Source organism: Molossus molossus, unplaced genomic scaffold (genome assembly GCF_014108415.1).
Source record: "Molossus molossus isolate mMolMol1 unplaced genomic scaffold, mMolMol1.p scaffold_m16_p_19, whole genome shotgun sequence".
In the NCBI taxonomy this organism is placed as follows: domain Eukaryota; kingdom Metazoa; phylum Chordata; class Mammalia; order Chiroptera; family Molossidae; genus Molossus; species Molossus molossus.
The window spans coordinates 18,575,604-18,600,256 of record NW_023425354.1 but is presented as its reverse complement, the minus strand read 5'-3'; the positions used below and the strand labels follow the sequence as shown (position 1 = coordinate 18,600,256).

General features: G+C 37.3%; 1 protein-coding gene across 2 annotated transcripts; it reads left to right on the top strand.

The window, feature by feature from the left end:
• Positions 1 to 989: 989 nt before the first annotated feature.
• On the top strand, positions 990 to 24,590 carry DDX52 (DExD-box helicase 52). Of its 2 annotated transcripts, none has more exons than XM_036268451.1 (15): positions 990 to 1,076; positions 2,111 to 2,306; positions 7,017 to 7,147; positions 8,398 to 8,583; positions 10,227 to 10,370; positions 11,317 to 11,428; positions 13,065 to 13,137; positions 13,625 to 13,828; positions 16,207 to 16,297; positions 18,647 to 18,769; positions 19,147 to 19,297; positions 19,748 to 19,823; positions 21,076 to 21,147; positions 21,961 to 22,053; positions 24,350 to 24,590. In XM_036268451.1, exons 1-15 carry the CDS (start codon positions 990 to 992, stop codon positions 24,405 to 24,407), a joined length of 1,797 nt encoding a protein of 598 aa, XP_036124344.1. In that variant the 3' UTR covers positions 24,408 to 24,590. The 2 variants fall into 2 exon arrangements, with proteins under 2 accessions (XP_036124344.1, XP_036124345.1); XM_036268452.1 differs by lacking the exon at positions 990 to 1,076 and adding an exon at positions 1,427 to 1,453.
• Positions 24,591 to 24,653: the final 63 nt, after the last annotated feature.

Sequence of the window (24,653 nt, the reverse complement as noted above, 5' to 3'; positions counted from 1 at the left end):
TCCAAACCATCACAATTTCTACTTTGACCAGCCTCCTTGTTTTCATTCTTACCCTTTCTATGCCATTCTCCAAATAGACAGTAATCTTTTATAAAACATCAGCTCATCCATTCACCACATATTAAGAACACAAAGGAAATGGGGATACAGCAGTGAAGCATATTAGATTCCTGTGCTCATAGTCTTTCATTCTAGAAGGGGGAGAGGCAATGCACAATAATTTTGCACAGTACAAATGCAATGAAAAATATAAATGTAAAATTCGATATGCTAAATCTCTTGTTTATTGAGTTTTACACAGTGCTCTCTCAGTAAAACAAATTCCTTATTATGACCTTGTTATAAGATTCTGACATCTGGTTTCTCTTTGTTCCTCCAACCTTATCTGTACCACACTTCCTTACTGCAATTTCTCATCATTCACACTGGCCTTCTTTCTTTACCCTCAAAGTTGCAAACCTTCCCCTTGTGCAGACATCTGTCTCCTCCTTCTGGAATGCCTTTCCCGGATCTGGGCAAGGCTGCCTCCTCTTTGCTCAACCATCACTCCATCATTATAAACCTGAATAATATACCTAAATAGCTCCCCTTCCCTTCCTCTATCAACTACACTGTTTTGTTTCATAGCACTTGTCCCTTTCGGAAATTATCTTCCTTATTTGTTAACAGTATTTTCTGTTCCCACTAAAATGTTGAGTTTCCTGAAGCAGGACCTTGAAGTGGTTCAGCAAGGTATTCCAAAAAGTCTAGAACAGTGTTCTGCATGAGTCTCTCGATAAATACTTTTTGGAAGAACAAATAAATAACGACGGACTATATGACACACAGGGACATACATACAGCACCAGGCGCCAAAACGAATTAGTCGCTCACAGCTGCCAGGCTCCGCCCCCCCAGAGCCACTTTTATCGCCCACGGCCTAGCCCGACACCTTCTGGGAGACGTCCTCTGCGCAGGCGCAGTGGGACCGCAGGGCTTTCTGGGTAAAAATGGATGCGCACGATCTCTTTCGCCGGCTTGGCGCTGGGGCCAAATTCGATGTGAGACGCTTCTCGGCGGACGCAGCACGATTCCAGGTACTATGCGCCTGGGATCGGAAGGCCCGAGTTACTGAGAAGGAGCAGGAGCCGAAGAATGAACCGGCTGCTGGGGAAGGGCTGCGCTCGGAGACCCCGTGGCCAGGCTGTAGGGCATTTTCCCTTCTTTGACGTTCAGTTTACTCGTAGACCTACCTGGTCAAGTCGCGCTTTCTAAATTAACTCTTTTCTCATCCTTTTGTAGATTTAGTTGGGCATGGCCGGAGAATGCACCCGCCCTCCCCCATCTTCTTAGTTTATTCAAAGCACAGTTGTAATCCTTTTTTAAGTTACTTTTTCTCCGAAACTGGTGGAAAGGAATTCTGGAAACAAAACTGGAGAAAACAGATACTTTCCCCTATACCATGTTTGGCTTGGTATGCATATAACTTTAGTGGGCATTGTTCTTTTTAATCCCGAACTCCTGTAGCGTGTTAATGAACCAATGAGAAGAGAGATGTAGAAATCGGAGGTCTTTTACATAGGGAAGTAGTGAGTGATAAATCGGGAATAGTTGGGGCACAGTTGTGGAAAATCTTGTGTCAACCTTGATAATGGGACTGGGGACATTCGTGTGAGTGTGTGCGACGCGTGTGTTTCTTTCTCTCGCTGGCTGTCAGTGTAGTTGTTAAGAGTTTGAACTCTGAAGCCAGATTATTTCGGTCCAAATCAAGTTACTTAACCTCCTAATGCTTGGATTTTTCTCATTTGTAATGTTGGTATTTACTTCATAGAATTGTTGAAGAATGGTAATTTAATATATATAAATATAAACATGTTTCAAAATCTGCCTGACAGCATATAAATGTTATACTAAAAAGCGTATGTGTTTGTTGCTATTATTGTTACTGTTATAAAGTCAGGAAAGGTATAATCTTGGATTTCATTTGCCCAAACACACTTGTCAGTGCAACAAATATTTGGTGAAAGTAAAAAAGATGAGGAGTCATTGGACCGACGCTCCTACTGCCAATATTGCTTGGGTGAAATCAATGCCAGTCCTTAGATTTCACTTTGAATTTTTTGGGTTTTAGGTAGGAAAAAGGAAATATGACTTTGATTCTTCAGAGATGCTGCAGGGACTGGACTTTTTTGGAAACAAGAAATCTGTCCCAGGTGAGTGTGGAGAATCAAGAACTAATCAGGAGCTCCAAGATGAAGAGAAAAAAGAAAAGAGCCTAACTGAAAGGAAGGAACAGAACAAGAAAAAGAGGAAGAGGATGATTTCAGGTTAGTTTTTTATTTCTGTCTTTTCTCTTTATTTAATTTTTTTTCCATTGCAAAAATAATATAAGCTTATGGTTACAAGTCAGATAATATGCAGTCATTTGTCAGTTGATGGCATTCAGGTTATTTCCAGGTATTAATTATAAATATTACTACAATAAAGATATATATATATGTATGTGTGTATATATAGATAGATACACACACGCACACACACACATATATATAAACATATGTATATATATCCTTTTGTACAAGTGCTGTTATTTTTATAATTAGCATCCTAAAAGTGGAGTCACTGGGTGAAGAGTATGCACACTTCTTTCTTTGAACAGATACTGCAGAATGACTTCTCACCCATGTCAGTGCTGGACACTGTTGGTCTTAAGTTTTTTGCCAATCTAATAAATAAAACAGTTTTTTATTTATATTTTCTTGATGACTGGTGAGGTTGAGCATCTTTTCATGTGCTTTATTGGATATTTATATTTCAAGTTTTGTGAATTTGTCAGTTCTTACTCTTTGCCTATTTTTCACAGTTTTTTTTTCTCTTCTTTTTCTTCTGTACTCCAGGGATATTTATCTTTGTCTTTATACCTATTAATTTTTCTAGCCATTATTTTTTTAAAATAAAGTAAATATTTATACAGGGTTTTAAAAAGTTATACAATGGTGAAAAGTAAATTTTCTTACCACTATTTTAGTTCTAGTCCCCTATTTCTTCAGAGGCAACCACTGTTAATGTATTTTTGCAGAGATAATTCTCTTCTTATCTATTTTTACCTCCCTTAAAAAAAACATGAATGATATCCCTGGCCGGTTTGGTTCAGTGGTTAGAGCGTCAGCTTGCCGACTGGAGAGTCCCAGGTTCGGTTCCCACTAAAGGCACGCACCTGGGTTGCAGTTTGTCCCCTGTTCTGGTTAGGGTCGTGTGGGTGGCAACCACTCATGTGTCTCTCTCACATGGATGTTTCTCTGTCTTCCTCCCTCTCTCCCTCCTGCTCTATCTGAAGATAAATATCAAAGTGTCCTTGGGTAAGGATAAAAAAACAACAACAAAAAAACATGAATGATAACATACTCTGTATGCTATTCTTTTCTGAATCTTTTCTTCCCTTCCCCCACCTTTAAAAAACAATATATCTTAGAGATTGTTTGGAATCAGTAGGAAGTTAATCAATTTAACATCACATAGTATTCCATTGTATATTCCATAATTGATTTAACAAGTTCCTGTGTGATGGACAAACAATTTTTCCCCTCTCTTTTGCTGTTATAGTGTTGCAATAAATATCAGTCTCCTTATCTTTGTAGGTGTGAGTATATCTGATAATTTGTTAGAAGTGGAATGGCAGAGTAATCAAATAGAATTATTTTAAATTTAGATTATTTTATACTCATCCACCAGAAATATTGTGTCATTTGGAAGTCTAATGCTTTGTTCATTGAATCAGCATGTTGTAGGGATGTTCCATAATTGATTTGACAAGTTCTTATGTCACGAACATTTACTTTGTTTCTATACTTTTCCTATTACAGTGTTGCAATAAAAGTCATTTTTACTTCCTAGCTTTCTACCAAGATTAGTTGAAAAAATAGACCTGCCACAAGTTTAGGAAAAGGAACAACTAGATATATACTATAACCATTTAGCACCAACTGTGTATAGACAGATCTAGTTTTAACTGGAAAATTCAAGATCTTGTGGATTAGTAATGATTTGAGTCAGTTAATGCCAACTGTGTTATGAAAAGGAGTATAATTTGCCCTGGCTGATTTTGCTCAGCGGTTAGAGTGTTGGCCCGCAGACCAGAGAGTCCTGGGTTCAGTTCCCGCTAAGGGCACGTACCTCAGTTGCAGTTTGTCCCCGGCCCCAGTTGGGATCGTGTGGGTGGCAACCAGTCAATGTGTCTCTCTCACATCGATGTTTCCCCCCCACCCTGAAAATAAATGCAAAAAAAAAGGAAGAAAAGGAGCATTATTTCATTTTTTTTTGAAAAAAAACATTCTTCACATAAAACCAAAAAAAAAAAATCATTCTGCTTTGTGATGCCCACCAGCAATGTATCAGAATTTTGGTAAATTTGTCTCCTCATGTACTGTGTACCTATTAGATTGTTCACCTGTTTCTTCTTAACTTATTAGATCTAATCTATATGAAGGGAATTAGCTCTATGCAGAGCATATTATGTTTACAAGCAATATTTTCTAATGTGCTGTGTGCCACATCTTTATCTTTTTTTTTTTTCATTTTATATATTAAATTAATCTTTTCCTTTGTGGTAAACCCCGCCCCCCCCAATTCACCCATGTTTTCTTATTTGTTGTTTCATTTTGTTATATTGAAATCTTTGACTCTCTGGGATTTTATGTGGTATAAAGAGTGAATAGGAAACAAAGTTATTTTTTTTCCCAGATAGCTAGCTAATTGTTCTAATATATTGATAATCCATCTTTTCCCTATTGGATTCAAATGCAACTTTTATTGTAAACTTATTTTTCATATACAGTAGTCCTCCTTATCTGTGGTTTTACTGTTTAAGTTACCTGAGCTCAACTGCAGTCCAAATATATTAAGTAAAAAATTCCAGATATTTTGAGTGAGGGAGAGACAGTATTATTACAGTATATTTTTATAATTGTTCTATTTTATTATTAGTTATTGTTAATCTCTTACTGTACCTAATTTATAAATTAAACTTTATCATAGGTATGTATATATAGGAAAAAACAGTATATATGGGATTTGGTACTATCTGGTTTCAGATACCCACTGGGGGCTTTGGAATATATCCCCTGTGGATAAGGAAGGACTGTTGTATATTTGGGTCTATCTCTGGGTTCTGTTCTATTTCATTGATTTATATTTCTTGTATTCATGCACCAAGACCAGCTTATTTTAATTATTGTAGCCTTGTAACATCTTATAAAATTTGGTACAGTAGTGTGGCATACCATGTTTACTAATTTGGGCAACTGAATATTTTCTCCCTAAAGTGATCTATAGAATCAGTACAAACCCAATTAAAATTTTAGTAGTCTTTGAAGGTAGAAATTGACAAAGAACTTTTTTTTAAGTTAAACATGTATCTACCACATGACGTACCTATTCTCCTATAATTTACCCATGAGAAAGGACAACCTTTATTTCACAAATACTTGATTGGTATACAGGTGTTCATAGTGGCTTTGTTTGTAATAGCCGAAAACTAGAAATGATCAAAATGTCATTCAGTAGCTGAAAGATAAATAAATTGTATATCCATATGATGGAGTACTACCTATAATTAAAAAGTTAAGAACTATTTGATATATTCTCCAACATGGATCTCAAAATAACTATCCTGAGTGAAAGAAGCCAGACTAAATTTAGGACATACCACATGATGTCTTTTATATAAAACTCTAGACAAAGCAAACTAGTTTACAGTGATGGAAAGCTGATAAGTGGTTGCCTAACGATGGAGCAATGTATTACAAGGGGCCACAGGGAAATTTGGGGAGGTAATGGAAACAGCCTTAATGTAGTGATGGTTTAAAAGTGTGTACATCTGTCAAAACTCCTCAAATTGTGTACTTTAAATATATTGTATGTCTATTGTACCTCAGTGAAGTTGAAAAATATTAAAAAGAAATTCCAAAGGTAGTCCTTGCTCATTACTTTTTAAAGAATTTTTAGGTTATTTTACATATTTATTTTCCTATATAAACTTTAAAGTTAGCTAGTCTGGTTACCAAAACAATCCTGACATTACTTTTTTTTTTTCATCCTCACCAGAGGACATTTTTCCATTTTTTGTTCAGATAGAGCAGGAGGGAGAGAGAGAAAGAGAGAGAGAGAGGAAGAGAGAGAGAGAGAAACATCGATGCGAAGGGACACATCGAGTGGCCGCCACCCGCACGACCAACCAGGGCCGGGGACAAACTGCAACCGAGGTACGTGCCCTTAGCGGGAACCGAACCTGGGTCTCTCTGTACCGCAGGCCGACGCTCCAACCGCTGAGCCAAACCGGCCAGGGCTACTTTTCATTAAATTAATGTTATTTATTGATTTAGTGAGAATTGCTATCTTTATTATATGGAGTATTCCTTAAGTATTGTGTTGTGTTCATTGCTATTATACGTGAAATCTTTCATCATGTTTATTTTCTAGCTGATTGTTGTTTGGATATAGAAAAGCTGGCTGCCTCATTGAAACCTTTTTGTTTAAGTAGTTTTTCAGTTAATCTCTTGTTTGCAAGTGTACAGTGATCTACATATTACACATCTGAATTAACTAACAAAAGGGAGAGAATGCGCTTCAGAGCTCTGATTTTACCAACATAGAACCTGCCTCTCCTTTTCCAATTTTTATACTTTCTATTATCTAGTTGCAACAGCTAAGTATTTTTCTTTTGTTTATGTGAAGGTATTGCCTGTTTGATATACTCTAGAATGTTGAGCTTAAAATCTTTTCATTTTTGCCCTGGCCCGTGTGGTTCAGTTGGTTGGAGTGTCATCCCGTGCTCTGGAAGGTTGTGGGTTTGATTCCTGGTCAGGGCACATACCTAGGTTGCAGGTTCAATCCCTGGTATGAGAGGCAACTGATTGATGCATCTCTCTCACATTGATGTTTATCTTTCTCTCTCTTTCCCTCTCCCTCCCTTAGTCCCTCTCTAAAATCAATTTTTTTAAAACCTTTTTTAAAAATCAGTATTTAAAAATATATTTTAGAAATTACTTCAGAAGAAGAAGGTTCTACTATACAGTGGATATCATCTGTGGAAGCAAAGATTGAAGATAAAAAAGTTAAAAGAGAAAATAAACTAACTTCAGGAAAGTTGGAACATATCAGAAAAGAAAAGGTTAGATAACTATCTTAGCTCCAATTTCTGACCTAGTGACTTTTTCACTGTCTTTGGGTTATTCTGTTGCTAAAAGTGAATATGGTTTTGTTAAGATAAAGTATTTTACTTTAATGAAAACTTAAAGCAAAGTGTTTGTGTTGTGACTGAAAATTTTTAAGTTTGAAGTTTTGAGACCTGAACAGGTCAGTATACACACACACACACACACACACACACACACACACACAATTCTTGATATATTTATATAGATACAGATATTATTCCTATAGTATATACTGTGAAGTATATAATTTTTGACTGTCCAAGTTTCAAGATTGATAATGTGTGTAGGATTAAATTTTTTAAATTTCTTAATCTCTTTTGAGAAACATAAAATTGTCCCTCTTTCCCTTCTATGATAGATAAGTTCACTGGTTTAGGAGGATTTCCTCTGACAGGGATTTGAGAGTTAGAATTTTTAAGAAACTCTTTTATAACTTGGGACTAGGGGAAGTAGAATATAGAAGAAACAACAAATAAGCCATTGTCATATCTGCTGTATGCTTGCTGTACTGCAGATGGAGGATATCTTCAGTAGCCCAGAATCTAGAATCTGGTTGTCTCTGGATCAGAGAATGGGAAATTCACAGACCAAATCAACACTACTTTTGGCACACAGTTTTAATAAGTAGAGTTTAGAGTAAATCATCAGAAAGCACTGGCACTTGAATGCTAAGTGCCATATAAAGAAAATAATGGATGCAATACCTACCTTCTAGAACAGTGGTTCTCAACCTTCCTAATGCCGCAACCCTTTAATACAGTTCCTCATATGGTGACCTGACCATAAAATTATTTTCATTGCTACTTCATAACTGTAATTTTGCTACTGTTATATCTTAGGTAACCCCTGTGAAAGGGTCTTTCGACTCCCAAAGGGGTCATGAACCACAGGTTGAGAACTGCTGTTCTAGAAGTTTATGTAAGGTTGTAAATTATGACTATGACAGTAGCACATTAATATGAATAACACATTCATAACATTGACACATTAATATGAAGAAAGCATGGATAAATGGGTTTCATTATTATGAAGGTCTTTTATCTATGAAAGGACATTAAATGTACCTAATATTTGTATCTATGGGGGCTTGGACTTTAACCAGAAAGTTTTCATATGCTACTAAAGCTTATCCTAGACTGTTGCTTTATAACATCTGACAATATTTTTGACCCTATCCATGGTGACCCCTTCTCTTCACTTTCAGATAAACTTCTTGCGGAATAAACACAAAATTCACGTCCAAGGAACTGATCTTCCTGACCCAATTGCTACATTTCAACAACTTGAACAGGAATATAAAATCAGTTCTCGACTGCTTCAGAACATTCTAGATGCAGGCTTCCAGACACCTACGCCAATCCAAATGCAAGCCATTCCAGTTATGCTGCATGTGAGTGTGAAGGTCTCATACCTCTGACATTCTTCCCTGTGTTTATTTTCTTTTGTCTGTCTTTGAAATCTTCCTTTCTATCTTATCTTTCCCCCTTGAAATTCGTACCTTGCTTTTTTTTTTTTTTTTTTCTCTGTACCTTGCTTTTAAGGTCCAGGTCCAGTGCCTGTACCTTCATAAAACTTGTCTTGATCACTACAGCTAGATGTGATCTTTTCCCTTTGCCAGTGCTCCTCTACCGTCCAAGTGTCCATCGTATTTAGGTTTTTTTTTCTTGCAACACACTACTTACGGTTTATCTTACGTACGGTTTATCTTAAATACACACTACTATGTATTTGCACTAATTAAACTTATCTTTTCCTTCTACTAGAGTATAAACACTCTGGGATAGGGACGATGTTTTGTGTATTCATCCATAATTAATTTATAATTCCCAGGAACTATTTCAGAAATATAGAATTTTTGTACTAACCTGACTGGTTTATTCCCAATACTTTTATTATTGGAGTATACTTTTTATACAGTAAAATACATAGATTTTAAGTATACAGTTTAGTGAGTTTCAATGATGCATACCTTATGCAACCATCACCCCAGTGAAGATATGTAACATTTTTATCACTCCAGAAAATTTTCTTGTGCCCTTTCTATTCTATCCTCACCCCATCCCTGCCTGGAGGTAACCACTATTCTGATTTCTATTGCCATAGATTATATTTGCCTCTTCTAGAATGTCATATCATTGGAATCATTCATTATTTATTCTTTTATTTCTGTTTTCTCTCTGCATACTGTTTTTGAGATTCATTCTTGTTGCATATATCAGTAGATTGTTACTAAATGGTAGTTTGTTGTATGTATATAACACAGTTTGCATATCCACCTATTGATAGGTGTATGGGTTAACCTAGATTTTTGGAAATTAAGTTTTTCTAAGGATTCTTATTGTAGTCAAGAGAGCTACTTTTTTTCCCTATATAACCAAGATGGCCTTCAATTCTGGTAGTCATAGGATACCACACTGGTCCTTTTCATTTTCTTTGGGAACTGAAATGAAAATACATTTGAATGAGGTTGTTGACTCATAGTAACTTTGCTTTTTAATTTCCATTTAAGATGATTTCTGTCATGACTTTAGTTTAAAGCTTTAAAAATCACAGTGACTTACTTGAGATTGTCACCTATTAATTACTGTTACTCAGGTTTTTGCCAATTTATATTTCATTCAGCCATTTGGTTACTTATTAAAATCTTTCCTAGGGATCGAGCAGTAAAGATATCAGGACAAAATGTTGGTTTTCTAATTTTGCTTTGATAAAGAGTTTAGTGGTAAAGAACAATTGAAATAATGGGAAGAATTCAGGTTGTGAATTACCTTTGGATTTTAGTTATCCACATTCCTCACCCAGTTGAAATGGACGTCAGTGGCAGTGCTCAGAAACTCCGTTGGGGTGGTAGTGGCAGGGTGGATAATGTTAGAAAGGCAAATATGGGAGAAGTTAGATGAGGGATGAGAATATGAATGATTGGATTTATCACATATATTTTTATTTGTTATTTGTAGGACCGATAGCATTATTGGACCAGGCTTTGAAAAATCTTACATACTTTTTCTTGTATTTAATATCCTCTGTTTTTAGGGTCGAGAACTTCTGGCTTCTGCTCCTACTGGATCTGGAAAGACTTTGGCTTTTAGCATTCCCATTTTAATGCATCTGAAACAACCCACAAATAAAGGCTTCAGAGCCCTGATTATATCACCGACACGAGAACTCGCCAGCCAGGTATGGACCTGTAACTTTGGAAGAGGATGTGTTTGGTGTTTGCTTTAGTTATCTTTATTTGGAAGTCATAAAAAGACCTCAAAAGAGTAAGGACTGCATCTTTTGTCATGGTCAAGTATTCTGTTCAGAGCACATAGTTCTGTATCTCTTATTGCATATGGGAAAATCTTTTCTAATTTTGTAAAACATGATTTCAATATTTGTACTTTGGTGACTGTTCTAAGATCCTTGAAGTTGAAAGGCCACGGTAATATGTAGTCTCTAAAATTTATTTTTCTTACCTAGAAAATTTTATTTTTCTTACTTAGAAAAATGTAGTATCTAAGTTTTTTTTGTTTTTTTTTAATCCTCACCCGAGGACATTTTTCCATTTTTTTTGTTCAGGTAGAGCGGGAGGGAGATAGAGGAACAGAGAGAGAGAAACATCGACGTGAAAGGGACACATCGAGTGGCTGCCCCCCCCTGGGCCGGGGACAAACTGCAACCGAGGCACGCGCCCTTAGCAGGAACCGAACCCGGGCCTCTCAGGACCGCAGGCCAATGCTCTAACCGCTGAGCCAAACCGGCCAGGGCTAGTATCTAAGTTTTTGAGAAAGTAAAACTATACAATCATCTGTTCCACCCTCCAGTGTGCTAAATGTAAAATACATGCCAAGTATGAAATCGTTTTATAATAGTACTATATTCTAAAAATAATACATAATAGATCAAAGGAGTTTTGGTTTTATCTCTTGGAACTTGTTTACTAGACCTGAAGAAACTACTGAATCTTAGTTGGCATTGAAGTTCCAAGCTGCTGAGAGTCCAGGTTAATCAACACATTATTTCAGGTTTAATTTCAGATATTTATGGAGTAGTAAAGGATTTACTTTATTAATAATGTAAAAGAGACTGTACATCTTATCCAAGTATTTTAGCAGGTAATGTTTTTATCATTTTGTTTTAGATTCACCGAGAGTTAGTAAAAATATCTGAGGGAACAGGATTCAGGATACACATGATCCATAAAGCTGCAGTCGCAGCCAAGAAATTTGGACCAAAATCATCTAAGAAATTTGGTAAGGTATTCATGCTTGAGACGTAGAGCATGAGGGGGATTTAGAAATTACATATATCCTAATTGACACTTAAGAGTTCTTTTTTTTTTTTTTTTTTATCCTCACCCGAGGATATTTTTCCATTTTTTGTACAGATAGAGTAGGAGGGAGAGAAAGGAAGGGAGAGAGAGAGAGAAACATCGACGTGAAGGGACACATCGAGTGGCTGCCACCCGCACGACCAACCAGGGCTGGGGACAAACTGCAACCGAAGTACATGCCCTTAGCGGGAACCGAACCCAGGTCTCTCCGGACCGCAGGCCGACGCTCTAACCGCTGAGCCAAACTGGCCAGGGCGACACTTAAGAGTTCTTAAAGTGTGGTCATGCATATAATTTGTTTGATTTTTAGAGAAGCTAAAAGAGATCTTCTTACTGCCACCCAGTAGTTATATAAATATATACTAGTGGTTCTCAACCAAAGGCAAATTTGCCCTCCACCCCCCACTTTACCCTTGAGGAACATTTGGCTATATCTGGAGACATTTTAAGTTGTCACAGCTGAGGAAGGGTGCTTCTAATCTATAGTAGCACAAGCCAGGGCACAAGCCAGGGATGTTGTTAAACATCCTGCAATGTTCAAGACAGCTTCCTACAATGAAAGAGTTGTCTAGGCTAAAATGTCGGTGTGCTAAGGTTGAGAAACCCTCCTTTATACTAAATGCCATGCAAATACTCTGTAGACAAGAATAGCTTACATCCCTACCCTTATATCAACCAGAGAATCTGCTTTTACCTTGAGCTTCTGAGTAAAATGCCACTTAAAAAAGGAGTTTCCTGCCCTGGCTGGTTTGGCTCAGCGGTAGAGCATCTGCCTGTGGATCAAAGAGTCTCAGATTCTATTCCAGTCAAGGGCATGTACCGTGATTGCAGTTTTGTCCTTGGCTCTGGTCAGGGTTGTGCAGGAGGTAACCAATTGATGTGTCTCTCTCACATTGATGTTTCTGTCTCTCTCTCACTCCCACTCTGTCTGAAGATAAAAATGGAAAAAAGTATCCTCAGGTGAGGATTTTTTTAAAAAAGGAATTTCCTGCCCTGGCCCGTGTGGCTCAGTTGATTGGAGTGTCATACTGTACATTGAGAGGTCATGCATTTGATTTCCTGTCAGGGCATGTACCCAGGTTTTGGGTTTGATCCCTGGTTGGGCTGCGTATGGGAGGCAAACGATTGATGTTTCTCTCTCCCTCTCTCTTACCCTCTTTTTTTCTCCCCTTCTCCCTTCCTCTCTCTCTAAAATCAATAAAAACATTCTTGGATGAGGATTGAAAAAATAAAATAAAAATAAAAAGGATTTTCCTTGAAAAAAAAGTTTGAAAATCAAGCTGTTGGATTATAGTGTTCTTGCCCCTTAGAAGCTGAGAAGACAGATCAAGTATAATAATACAGAAGGGACATACTGGTTTGTGCTATGATAGATACAAAAATATGTATATTAGCTTACTGACAGGGAAGAACTTTTGTGTTGTTGGTGTAGTGAGTATAATCACTCCCTCCTCTCCTCACTTCAGGTTATTGACTGAAATTCAGGAGGCTTAATTCTCTAGTTTAAGAAGGATGAAATTTGTCTTTGCAATTTCTACCATTTGTTTTTTCTGTAGATATTCTTGTGACTACTCCAAATCGACTAATTTATTTATTAAAACAAGATCCTCCAGGAATAGACTTAACAAGGTACAGATGATATTTTTAATGTCTTTTATATGTGTTTCTTTTAGTTGATTCAATTGCTTGTATTGTTGCCCCTTGGAGCTTGCTATATGCTAACTTTCGTAAGTGTTGGCGCTGAGAATAATAGTATTCATTAAATTCATAAGAAAAGAACTATCTGGTCTGGAAGAAAGTTACAAATATCGGTAAGCAGTTAGCACAGAATTCCCCTAGATTTTCAGCAATGGTGATGGAGTTTATAAGGTTTATGTGAAACTCTGTTGTTGCTAATGGAACTTCATATCTTTGAGGCTAATGGAATAAGTACATTAACTTATGTTTATCTTACTTTTACCTTTTTCTTGCTTAATTTTCTTATACCTTTTTGAGATATGGTATGTGGGTCTGAGAAGCAGCATTATGGTTTGACTTCTTCATGTGTTCCCACAGTTTAGTGAAATGTTTTGGATCTTCCAGTTTAATACCCATAAGTTGTTTTGTTATTTCTTAGTGTTGAATGGCTGGTAGTAGATGAGTCAGATAAACTGTTTGAAGATGGAAAAACTGGTTTCAGAGACCAGTTGGCTTCTATTTTCCTGGCCTGCACATCCCACAAAGTCAGAAGAGCTATGTTCAGTGCAACTTTTGCATATGATGTTGAGCAGTGGTGCAAACTCAACCTGGATAACGTCATTACTGTGTCCATTGGAGCAAGGTAATTGTTCTGCATTATCCTACTGTTTGGTTTTTTAAAAATCCTTACCTGAGGACACTTTTGTATTTATCTTCAGATAGAGCAGGAGGGAGAGAGGGATGAAGAGAGAAAGAGAAACATCAATGTGAAAGATACCTCGAGTAGTTGCCACCCACACGACCCCAACCAGGGCTGGGCACAAACTGCAACCGAGGTACATGCCCTTAGTGGGAACTGAACCTGGGACTCTCCGATCCACTGGCTGATGATATAACCGCTAAGCAAAACCAGCCAGGGCCTATTTGTTTTTTTTATCCTCACCTGAGGACATTTTTTCATTTTTTGTTCAGATAGAGTGGGAGGGAGGGAGAGAGAGAGAAACATCGATGTGAAAGGGACACATTGAGTGGCTGCCACCCGCACGACAAGGGCCAGGGACAAACTTCAACCAAGTTATGTGCCCTTAGCGGAAACCGAACCCGGGTCTCTCTGGACCGCAGGCCAGTGTTCTAACCACTGAGCCAAACCAGCCAGGGCTATTTGTTTGTTTTTAAGTACAAGTCATTTTTTTTAGACTCATGAAGATTGAGTTGGTTAAGAAGATTAATCTTAGGTTGGCTAAGATTAATAACAGAATTTTACTAAAATAAATGTATTCTTTAAAGTCAAGATTAATTATTTTATTTTAGAATATTCCAAAGAGAGATTGTAATATTAGTATTCCCATTATCATGATTTTAGTTGATTTTTCCCATTCACAAAGTATGACATGAGTTTTGTGGCCACCCAGAGGAATTTCTTCTTTGATGGCTTAACTAAAGAGGACCACAGAGGAGGAAGCTGGATGTTACTGAGCAGCTTGATTTATAATTGCTTTTTAAAAATATTTTGGGGAGCATTTTATGCTAAATAAATGCTCAGTGGTTGAAAAATGCTTTTGGAAATTACGATATTGCCACTTGATAGAATATTATACAACCCATGAAATAGGTATGATGACTGTAGACATATGAAAAAGTGCTTAACCCAGCCGTTGTGGCTCAGTAGTTGAGCATCATCCCATGGACTGAGAAGTCCTGGTTCAATTCCTGGTCAGGGCACATGCCCGGGTTGTGGGCTCGATTCCCAGTGGGGTCCATACAGGAGGCAGCCGGTCGATGTTTCTCACATCAATGTTTCTATCTCTCTCTCCCTTCCTCTTTCTCTAAAAAAATCAATTAAAAAAATATTTAAAAAAAGAAAAAGTGCTTATAATACCATATTAAGTTAAAAAAAGAAGCCAAATAGAACAGTAAAGAACGCTATCTACATTAAACTTAATTTCTGTGTATAAAGAGAAAATAGAGTCCTGCCTGGTTTGGCTCAGCGGTTAGAGTATCGGCCCACGGAATGGAGAGTCCCAGGTTCAGTTCCCGCTAAGGGCATGTACCTCGGTTGCAGTTTGTCCCCGGCCCAGTTGGGGTCATGTGGGTGGCAACCACTCGATGTGTCTCTCTCACATCGATGTTTCTCTCTCTTCCTCCTGCTCTATCTGAAGATACATGCAGGAATGTCCTTGGGTGAGGATAAAAAAATAAATAAGAAAATAGAACAAACTTACATAAATATAATTAGAAAGGCAGACAAAAAAAATGGAAAAAATATTTATGATATAGTACAATGTATTACAGCAGGTTAGTGTTAATAAAACCTCATTCCCAGTGTCTGCCTTATAAATAAACCCTGCTAATTATTAAGAAAAAAATTAATAAAAAAAGAAAAAAGTTTAGCCATATGTAATAATAACCTTAAAAGTGTCCTCATTATTTTACTAAATAATTTAACTTTTTTTTTTAATTGCTCTTTTTTATTTATTTTTTTCTTTATTGATTTTTTAAGAGAGAGGAAGTTAGAGGGGGAGAGAGAAAGAAACACTGATGAGGGAAAACATTGCCTGGCCACCTCCTACAAGCCCCCCACTGGGGATTTGGCCCACAACCTGGGCATGTGCCCTGACGGGGAATCAACTAGTGACCTCTTGGTGCATGGGTCGACGCTCAACCACTGAGCCACACCGGCTGGGTCCAAATAATTTACTTTTAGAAAGATTTTGTAAGTAAATAGACATCAAAATTTATGACTAAAACACAGCAAAATATCAAATTTTATTCTAAAATGGTAGAATTATGGGCAGTTTATTTTTATAATTTTCAAACTTTCTTGATAACATTTTTATAATTAGAATGAAACATTTAAAAACTGTCTTTAGGTTAAGTATATATAGTTAAGTACTCATATTAACAATGGAAAAGTTTATTCTGTTGGACTTGTGTGTACATTTTTTTCATTTATTTAGAATTTCAAGGGGAGGGAAGCAAAAATTGGCTCTTGCAAAACTGTAAGGTATGTTTTCTTCTCAGGAATTCTGCAGTAGAGACTGTAGAACAAGAACTTCTCTTTGTTGGATCTGAGACTGGAAAACTTCTAGCCATGAGAGAACTTATTAAAAAGGTATAATTGGAAAACAGTCTTGACTTTTGATAAAGTTCACTAAGCTTTATATTATTGGTGGGAGGCTGAGCACTATTCCTGTGCCATGTTTAATAATCTACTGGTAAATTGTTAAGTACATTGGGCCAGCTCTTGTCCCAAGATGGAGAGCTCAACTGTTAGAATATAGTAAGCTTTCTACTCCCCAGCTCAGGGTGGGCTGGGAAAAGACCTACCTGATGCCCTAAAAGCCTTTTTCCAAATCTGCATATGTATCTGCCACCTGCATATCATTCCCACCCCGCCCTCCATCACTCTGCTGTTTTCTTACTGAACTGGGGCATTGTAGAATGAGTAGGAAATGACTGGGGTTTTCTGTTTGTATCCCTTCAATAAATACTGAGTCGAAGCCATCCTTAAAAGGTTAAGTACTGAAGGGTCTGAGAGGGAGCACAGTAAATGAAATATGAATCCTAAGCCCTGCCCCTAGTATTTAGTCTTTTAGGGGTGAAAATAAATATACTTGTGTAAGATAGTTTGTGATAAAGGAAGGCTATAATGTTTTTCTTAAACATTCATATAGTTATAATGGGGCCATCAGGGTGAATTGAATTGGTTGGGGAAAGCCTTGTAGAGAAAATGCTACTAATCTGGCCCTTGAAGGATTTGTGGGATTAAAAAGTGAAGGGGAACAGTATTGGTGGCAGGAGGAGCAGCTGTTGTCAAGTCTCAGACGTGGAGCTGAACACAGTGAATATGTTTGGAGACAAATGAAGAAGTTACCTATCTAAGGAGAGAATTTATGGTGGGAATTATACATGATTAGTTTATAGGAGAGGTAGGGTCAAGAGAAACCACTGAACATTATTGAAGAATGTGGCCACATAACTTTTAAGGCAAGTTACACAATGGTATATAAGATGAACTGTAATGGGAAGAGACTGAAAGTAAAGAAGCCAATTAGCAGGCTATTAAATTAGGCTGGTTAGACCTAAGGAGGAAATAAATGAAGGTGACAGCCATAGTGGTGGAGCGTTAATGATAGTTGGAGGACGAACAGGAAAGGTGTTTGCAAGTAACTGGTAACAACAGAAGTGGTTAAGAGCATGGACTCTGAAGCCAGACTACCTAGATTGGAATCTAGCTTCAGGCAAATTAACTTCTGTTCCACAGTTTATTCATCTGTAAAAGGGGGATAATAATATCTACTTATTAGTGTTGTTTTAGTATTAATGGGTTAATACAAATGTCATACTTATAGTAGTGGTTGGCACATAATAAATGCTATGTGTTAATTTTTAAAATATTTTTAAGGGTATCATTTGAAAATATAAGGTTTTCACAGATAACATAGGATTGTACACTAGGTATTTTTAGTTACGTATGAGCTTTAGGAGGTTTGTGAACTCTGAAATTATATGTTAGATCTTGTGTAAATGTGTGATTGCCTATTAGAAAGTTTCATAGCTTTTATTAGATTCTGAAAGGGGTGTGTGAACCAAAATAAGAAGGTTAAGCCCTAATATAGATAGTTGAAAGTATAAAAAGTTCATTTAGACAGAGGGCAGGGCATGATATAAATGTAAAAATCATTTGCTTAGAGCTGGCAGTTTAGATCAGATTTTTCTGTTTTAGTCCTCACCTGAGGATATTCTTCCACTGATTTTCAGATGGGGGATACACATCGATCAGCTGCCTCCCACACAACCCTGACCAGGACCTGGGATTGAACTGTAACTGAGGCATGTGCCCTTGATTGGGAATCGAACATGCAACTCTAGTCCATGGGCCAGCGCTCTGACCACTGAGCCAAATCAGCCAGGGCTATAACTGAGATTTTATTTTTTTGGTACGTGCCCCTAGCGGGAACCGAACCCAGGACTCTCTGGTCCGTAGGCCAGTGCTCCAACCACTGAGCCAAACTGGCCAGGGCTGAGATTTTTAACTTAATAAATATCATATTGAGAGAACTGAGAATCAAGAACTAAGCTCTGGGGGAATAACCACAATTAGAATAGATAATGAATTAAAAACACAGTCATTATATTTTAAGCAGAATCAAAAAAGTTCTGTGGCACAGAGGTCAAGAGATTATCATTTCAAGAAGTAGGAATCCATCATTGTATAAAGATGAAGGGGCTTAATTAGACAAGATTATTGGAGAGTACAGTTCAAGTTGGTGGAAAGAATCCATTATAGAGAACCATGATGAGGAAGACAGACAAATTAAACCATTGGTCCTAGAAATTTGGCAATGAAAGTATACTAAATTGAATTGGGTTCTTTTATGAACTAAAACCATATGTATATAATACTGTGATTATATTCTTAATTATGGGTTATATGTACTGATTTTTGCTTTTCTTTTAGGGTTTCAATCCACCTGTTCTTGTTTTTGTTCAGTCCATTGAAAGGGCTAAAGAACTTTTTCATGAGCTCATATATGAAGGTATTAATGTGGATGTTATTCATGCAGACAGAACACAGGAACAGGTAAATCAAATATATACTTTCAAAATGATAACCTAATTTTTTTTTTTTTTAATTTTTTTTTATCCTCATCCGAGGATATTTTTCCATTTTTTGTACAGATAGAGTGGGAGGGAGAGAGAGAAAGAAACATCGACGTGAAGGGACACATCGAGCGGCTGCCACCCGCACGACCAACCAGGGCCGGGGACAAACTGCAACCGAAGTACATGCCCTTAGCGGGAACTGAACCCGGGTCTCTCTGGACTGCAGGCCGACGCTCTAACCACTGAGCAAAACCGGCCAGGGCGCCTAATTTTTTTAATATTGGCATTAAACTTGTACTTGTTTCCCATTCCTAGAGTGGTACTAAAACACTTACTATGTGTTCTGTTCACCAGAGAGATAACACAGTCCACAGCTTCCGAGCAGGAAAAATCTGGGTCCTTATTTGTACAGCCTTGCTAGCCAGAGGGATTGATTTTAAAGGTGTGAATCTGGTGATCAACTATGACTTTCCAACAAGCTCAGTGGAATATATCCACAGGATAGGTGAGTTGTCCCCTGCCTCTGCACTCATCCATTTTAGCACCTCTGCTATTCCCTACAAACATGCTCATTTTTTTTTTTTTTTTTTTTTTGTTATTTTTATCCTCACCCGAGGATATTTTTCCATTTTTTGTACAGATAGATTGGGAGGGAGAGAGAGGAAGGGAGACAGAGAGAGAGAGAAACATCGATGTGAAGGGACACATCGAGTGGCTGCCACCCGCACGACCAACCAGGGCCGGGGACAAACCGCAACCGAAGTACGTGCCCTTAGCGGGAACCGAACCCGGGTCTCTCCGGACTGCAGGCCGACGCTCTAACCGCTAAGCCAAACCGGCCAGGGCAAACATGCTCATTTTTTTAGTGCTGTGAAAAATCCAGTGACTTTTATATATGAATCTTGAAGGTCCCTTTTCCCCAAAAAAGTTTTTTTAATGGTCTGGTTTATCTTAGGTCGAACTGGAAGAGCAGGACATAAAGGAAAAGCTGTTACATTTTTCACTGAAGATGATAAACCATTATTAAGAAGGTAAATTAGGAAAATAACTTAGTAATAAGTTGGCACTGTTCATTCATTATTCTTATACTATATACACAGTTAACAGATAATTACAAAACAGCTTTGTCCAAAATTCTTTTACAGTAATCAACCAAATTTTAGCAATGAGAAAAGGAAAAATGATCAAAAGGTTTTGTTTTTGCTTTTCCATTATTATATATACTCCTAATAACTCACAGAATTCTTCCAATAGCCACGAGTTGATATCACTCGCAGTGTAATATTAAGATTTTTGAATGAGTGAATAGTTTAAATTGACCCCTGAGTCTCTAGCCCTGTCAAAATTCTCTTACTGTAGTGCATCCTTCCCATTACTCTTAGGGGCAGATGGAGTTTTATATTTAGTCCCAGGAAAAATTATTTCAGTAACATACTCCATTATTATTCAGTTGTAGCCCCTTGACGCCTGGATAACATATGATAGTTATACTTTTAGAATCATGGGTCTTAATTTAGTTCATCATCATAGATAATATAGAAGCTGAGTTTCCTACATTTTGGCTTCCTACAGAAATTTTAAGCTGATGATAACTGTTAACACATCACATTTCTAACCATTGAAATTGAGTTATAGCCGAAGGCAGTTAGTGCTTCATCTGTTTTGGCAAAGATTTTGATTTGTGCCTTCTGATCTTTGGCTCTGTCAGCCTTGGTTTTGCTTTGGGAAGACTTTTACATGAGCATGTGTAGGGGGAGTATGTATTCCAACAGCCTAGGTTCAGCTAAAGTTTCCTCAGCAACTCCAAGCATGTGAATATGATGACTCCCCTTCCCATATCAGTGTAAATATGCATCTCAGTTTTTCATCTGGGAAATGGGGATAATAATAGTTCTTGCTACAAAGGATTGTTGTGAAGATTGAGTAAGTTACAATACATGAAAAACTTAAGACAATGTCAAACCCACAGTAAGCACCATCATTTAATAGTTAAGCTTGACTCTGGCTTCAGTGAGTGTCTCATCCAAGACTGAGCTTAGTAGCTTTTCAGAGCCTGATACAATAAATGTTGAGCAGAAATAGCTACCTAAAATTATTCATCAGTCATTGATTTTAGTCCAGCAATCCAGTGTGGTTACATATGGTGATAATATATCAAAACACATTATTGGATTACTTCCTTGTTTGTGTAGTTTCAGTTCCTCCTGTGTCATGTAGATGGTTTAAGTTCATTAACATCAGTTTGATAAAATACAAATTTATGTTTATGGGTACCTTTTTCAGTGTTGCCAATGTTATACAGCAGGCGGGATGTCCTGTTCCAGAATACATAAAAGGTTTCCAGAAACTACTAAGGTACAATCTTGAATTTACTGACCTTCTTTCTTTCTCTGTCTCTGAATATACATTCTTGCTTTCACACTCTTACTCATAGTTTTAACAATGCTACTACTTTTAGAATGTTTTAAGATAAATTTTTTTCTTGTAAATATTTCTAAATACTGTATGTTTTTAAAACCTTGCTAGTTTTTCATCCTTGAAATTTTAAATATTCACATTTTTTAAAAATTATTCAATGTGAGCCCTGGTAGGTTTGGCTCAGCAGTTAGAGCATCAGCCTGTGGACTGAAGGGTCTTGGGTTTGATTCCCAGTCAAGGGCATGTACCTGGGTTGCAGGTTTGATCCCTGGCCTCAGTTGGGGTCGTGCAGGAGGCACCAATCAATGTCTCTCTCTTTCTCCCCCTTCCTCCCTTTCACTCTATCTAAAAATTAATGGAAAAATATCCCCAGGTGAGGATTAACAACAAAAAAATTATACAGTGTAAGTGAAATATACTTAGATTTTGTTTTAGTTGATAAAACTGGTAAAAAGCAGTTAATTAGTCAAAATTATACTATGATGTTTGTTGGCACAGGATATGAAGTTGACAACAGGACATATTTTAATCATAATCACTGCCCTTTAAAAAATTGACTTTAACATCCTCTGAGTTACCTCTGTAAATGCTATTAGGTAATTTAGTACATAAAGTGGATACAGTGTGGATAAACCAGTAAGCAGATTTTAAAAATGAACTTTGTGATCAAGAATCAAAACTAGTTTTGGCTTTAGTGTTTAAATTAAGTTACACTGAATTTAATTCTTTTCCTCTCTTCGTAACTTTCAGCAAACAAAAGAAAAAAATGATTAAGAAGCCATTGCAAAGGGAGAGCATTAGTACAACTCCGAAATACTTCTTAGAAAAGGCTAAGGATAAACGGTAGGTATATGGTGAGAAAAGCAGTGCTTGACTCCATTATATAGTTATAGTAGGCATTATTTTTCCTTAGGGTAAGCTCTTTAGAAGTAGAATTAATAGGTTTATAGTCTGTGATAGAATATAATAAAAGTAATACATCTTAGGTTGGGGGGATGATTTGGGAGCTTGGATGATTCAATCTTGGATCTGTTTTTTTTTCCACCTCTGAAAATATGATTTCAGTTCACTATGAATTAGAATTGCACCGCCCACCATCTCCACACGGCTTGCATCAGGACATGCTACTGGGGCCAATAATTAGGACTCATATTGATGGAGTTTTCCTTGAAGCTACATATTCTGGGCAGGATTTCAGTATAATCTTAGACCCATGCTGAAACACATTGTAAAACCTCTAAAAAGAATGACTTGGGCCCTGCCGGTGTGACTCAGTGGTTGAGCGTTGACCCATGCACCAGGAGGTCACTGGTTCGATTCCCAGTCAGGACACATGCCCAGGTTGTGGGCTAAATCCCCAGTTGGGGGCACGCTGGAGGCGGCCAATTAATGTTCTCTCTCCTCAATGTTTCTCTCTCTCTCTCCATCTCCCTTTCTAGAAATCAATACAGGGGAAAAAATTTTTTTTGAAAAGAGTATGACTTGGTTAAATTTGTAGTAGTTTAGCTGAGTTGAATGAGAGTTTTAAGTATAGATTTTTTAGCATACATAAACGACTACATTTTTGCCCAGTACTGCTTGGAAGCTACATGTTTTGGTAGGAGTAAGCTAATATATTCTGAACAGGACTATTATTTCCACTGTTTATGAAAAATGACACTTCAAATTCTTGTAGCAGTTAATATATAATATATATGAAATGTAGGCATTTACTGAGTATCTATTGTCCTGCCAGGTACTTGATGGTGGTAGGTTACACAAATTACTATAAAATGAAACTTGTGCCCTGGCCGGTTTGGCTCAGCGGTTAGAGCGTCGGCCTGCGGTCCTGAGAGACCCGGGTTCGGTTCCCGCTAAGGGCGCGTACCTCGGTTGCAGTTTGTCCCCGGCCCTGGTCGGTTGTGCGGGTGGCAGCCACTCGATGTGTCCCTTTCACATCGATGTTTCTCTCTCTCTCTGTTCCTCTCTCTCCCTCCCACTCTACCTGAACAAAAAATGGAGGAATGTCCTCGGGTGAGGATAAAAAAATTAAAAAAAAATAAAAATAAAATAAAATAAAATGAAACTTGTTTCCTGTAGTTAGTATGCAAAAAAAAAATAGAAAGTAATTTTTAAATAAAATAGGAGTTTAGTCCTGGCCGGTTTGGCTCAGCAGTTAGAGCATCGGCCTGCGGTCCAGAGAGACCCGGGTTCGATTCCCGCTAAGGGCATGTACTTCAGTTGCAGTTAGTCCCTGGCCCTGGTTGGGTCGTGCGGGTGGCAGCCACTTGATGTGTCCCTTTCATGTTGATGTTTTTCTCTCTCTCTCTTCCTCTCTCCCTCCCGCTCTGTCTGAATAAAGAATGGAAAAATGTCCTCGGGTGAGGATAAAAAAAAAAAATAGAAGTTTAGAGAAAGGGAAGTTGTTATGGATTAGTATAGTCACAGAATGTTTCAAGGAGGTAGAACACTCTTTAAGGATGGGTAAAATTCAGGCATGTAGAAAAAATAAGGTGAACAAACACATGAACACTGCAATCACTTTTCTTCTAAGTGGAACAAGAATCTTACCTGACATTTTGTACTGATTGTGGGAAATAAAGTTCAGTTCAAGTATGTAAAGAATACAGTGTGTCCCAAAGTTTCAGTGAGTTTTAAGCTTTGATAACTTGGGAAGAATAATCCCTGTTTATAGCATTCACCAGACTCTTAAAATCAGACTGTTGGGGTTCCTGTCTAACATTTATTACTAGTGTATGATGATCAGCAAGTTGTCCAACTCTGCTTCATTTTCTTCATCTGTAACATGAGGATAATAATAGAATCTTCTTCATAAGTTAAGAAGATATCCAAGGTGATAATATATAAGGCACTTAAAATATTATTAGCCCTTAATCAGTGTGAACTCTTACCGTTAAGTCAGGATCAGAATCTGTCTTTTATACCATGTTGTAGTATAGTGTAGTTTATTGTGACCTTTTTGTCTCACCTAGGTGATTGCGCTTTTCTAAAGGGCAGAGATCTAATGCATCTTTGTGTTTCTAGTGCCTATTTGATTATACAGTAGGTTTCAGTCAGTGTTTATTAAATTGGTAGACTTTTGGAAAGTACATAATAGCCAGAATTTCTGATTCAACATTTCTTACTTTCCTTGTCACAGGAAAAAGGTCATTGGTCAGAACAGCAAGAAGAAAGTAGCTCTTGAAAACAAAAGTTAAAAAAAGATTTTTTTAAAAGACTATCAAAAATGTCATTTTATGACCTCAGCATGAATGTTGTTTATATGGAATACTTCATCTTAAAATCACCTGTACCAACATTTGAAGTCAACTACAAGAACATGGAACTAGTGAAAAATGATCATAAACTTTCAGTGCATCGTGTCAAATTTCAATTTATAGGTGACTTTTCAATGATTACATGATGAAAGTAACATTCACTGATATTTTTGTGGTTTGGATCCA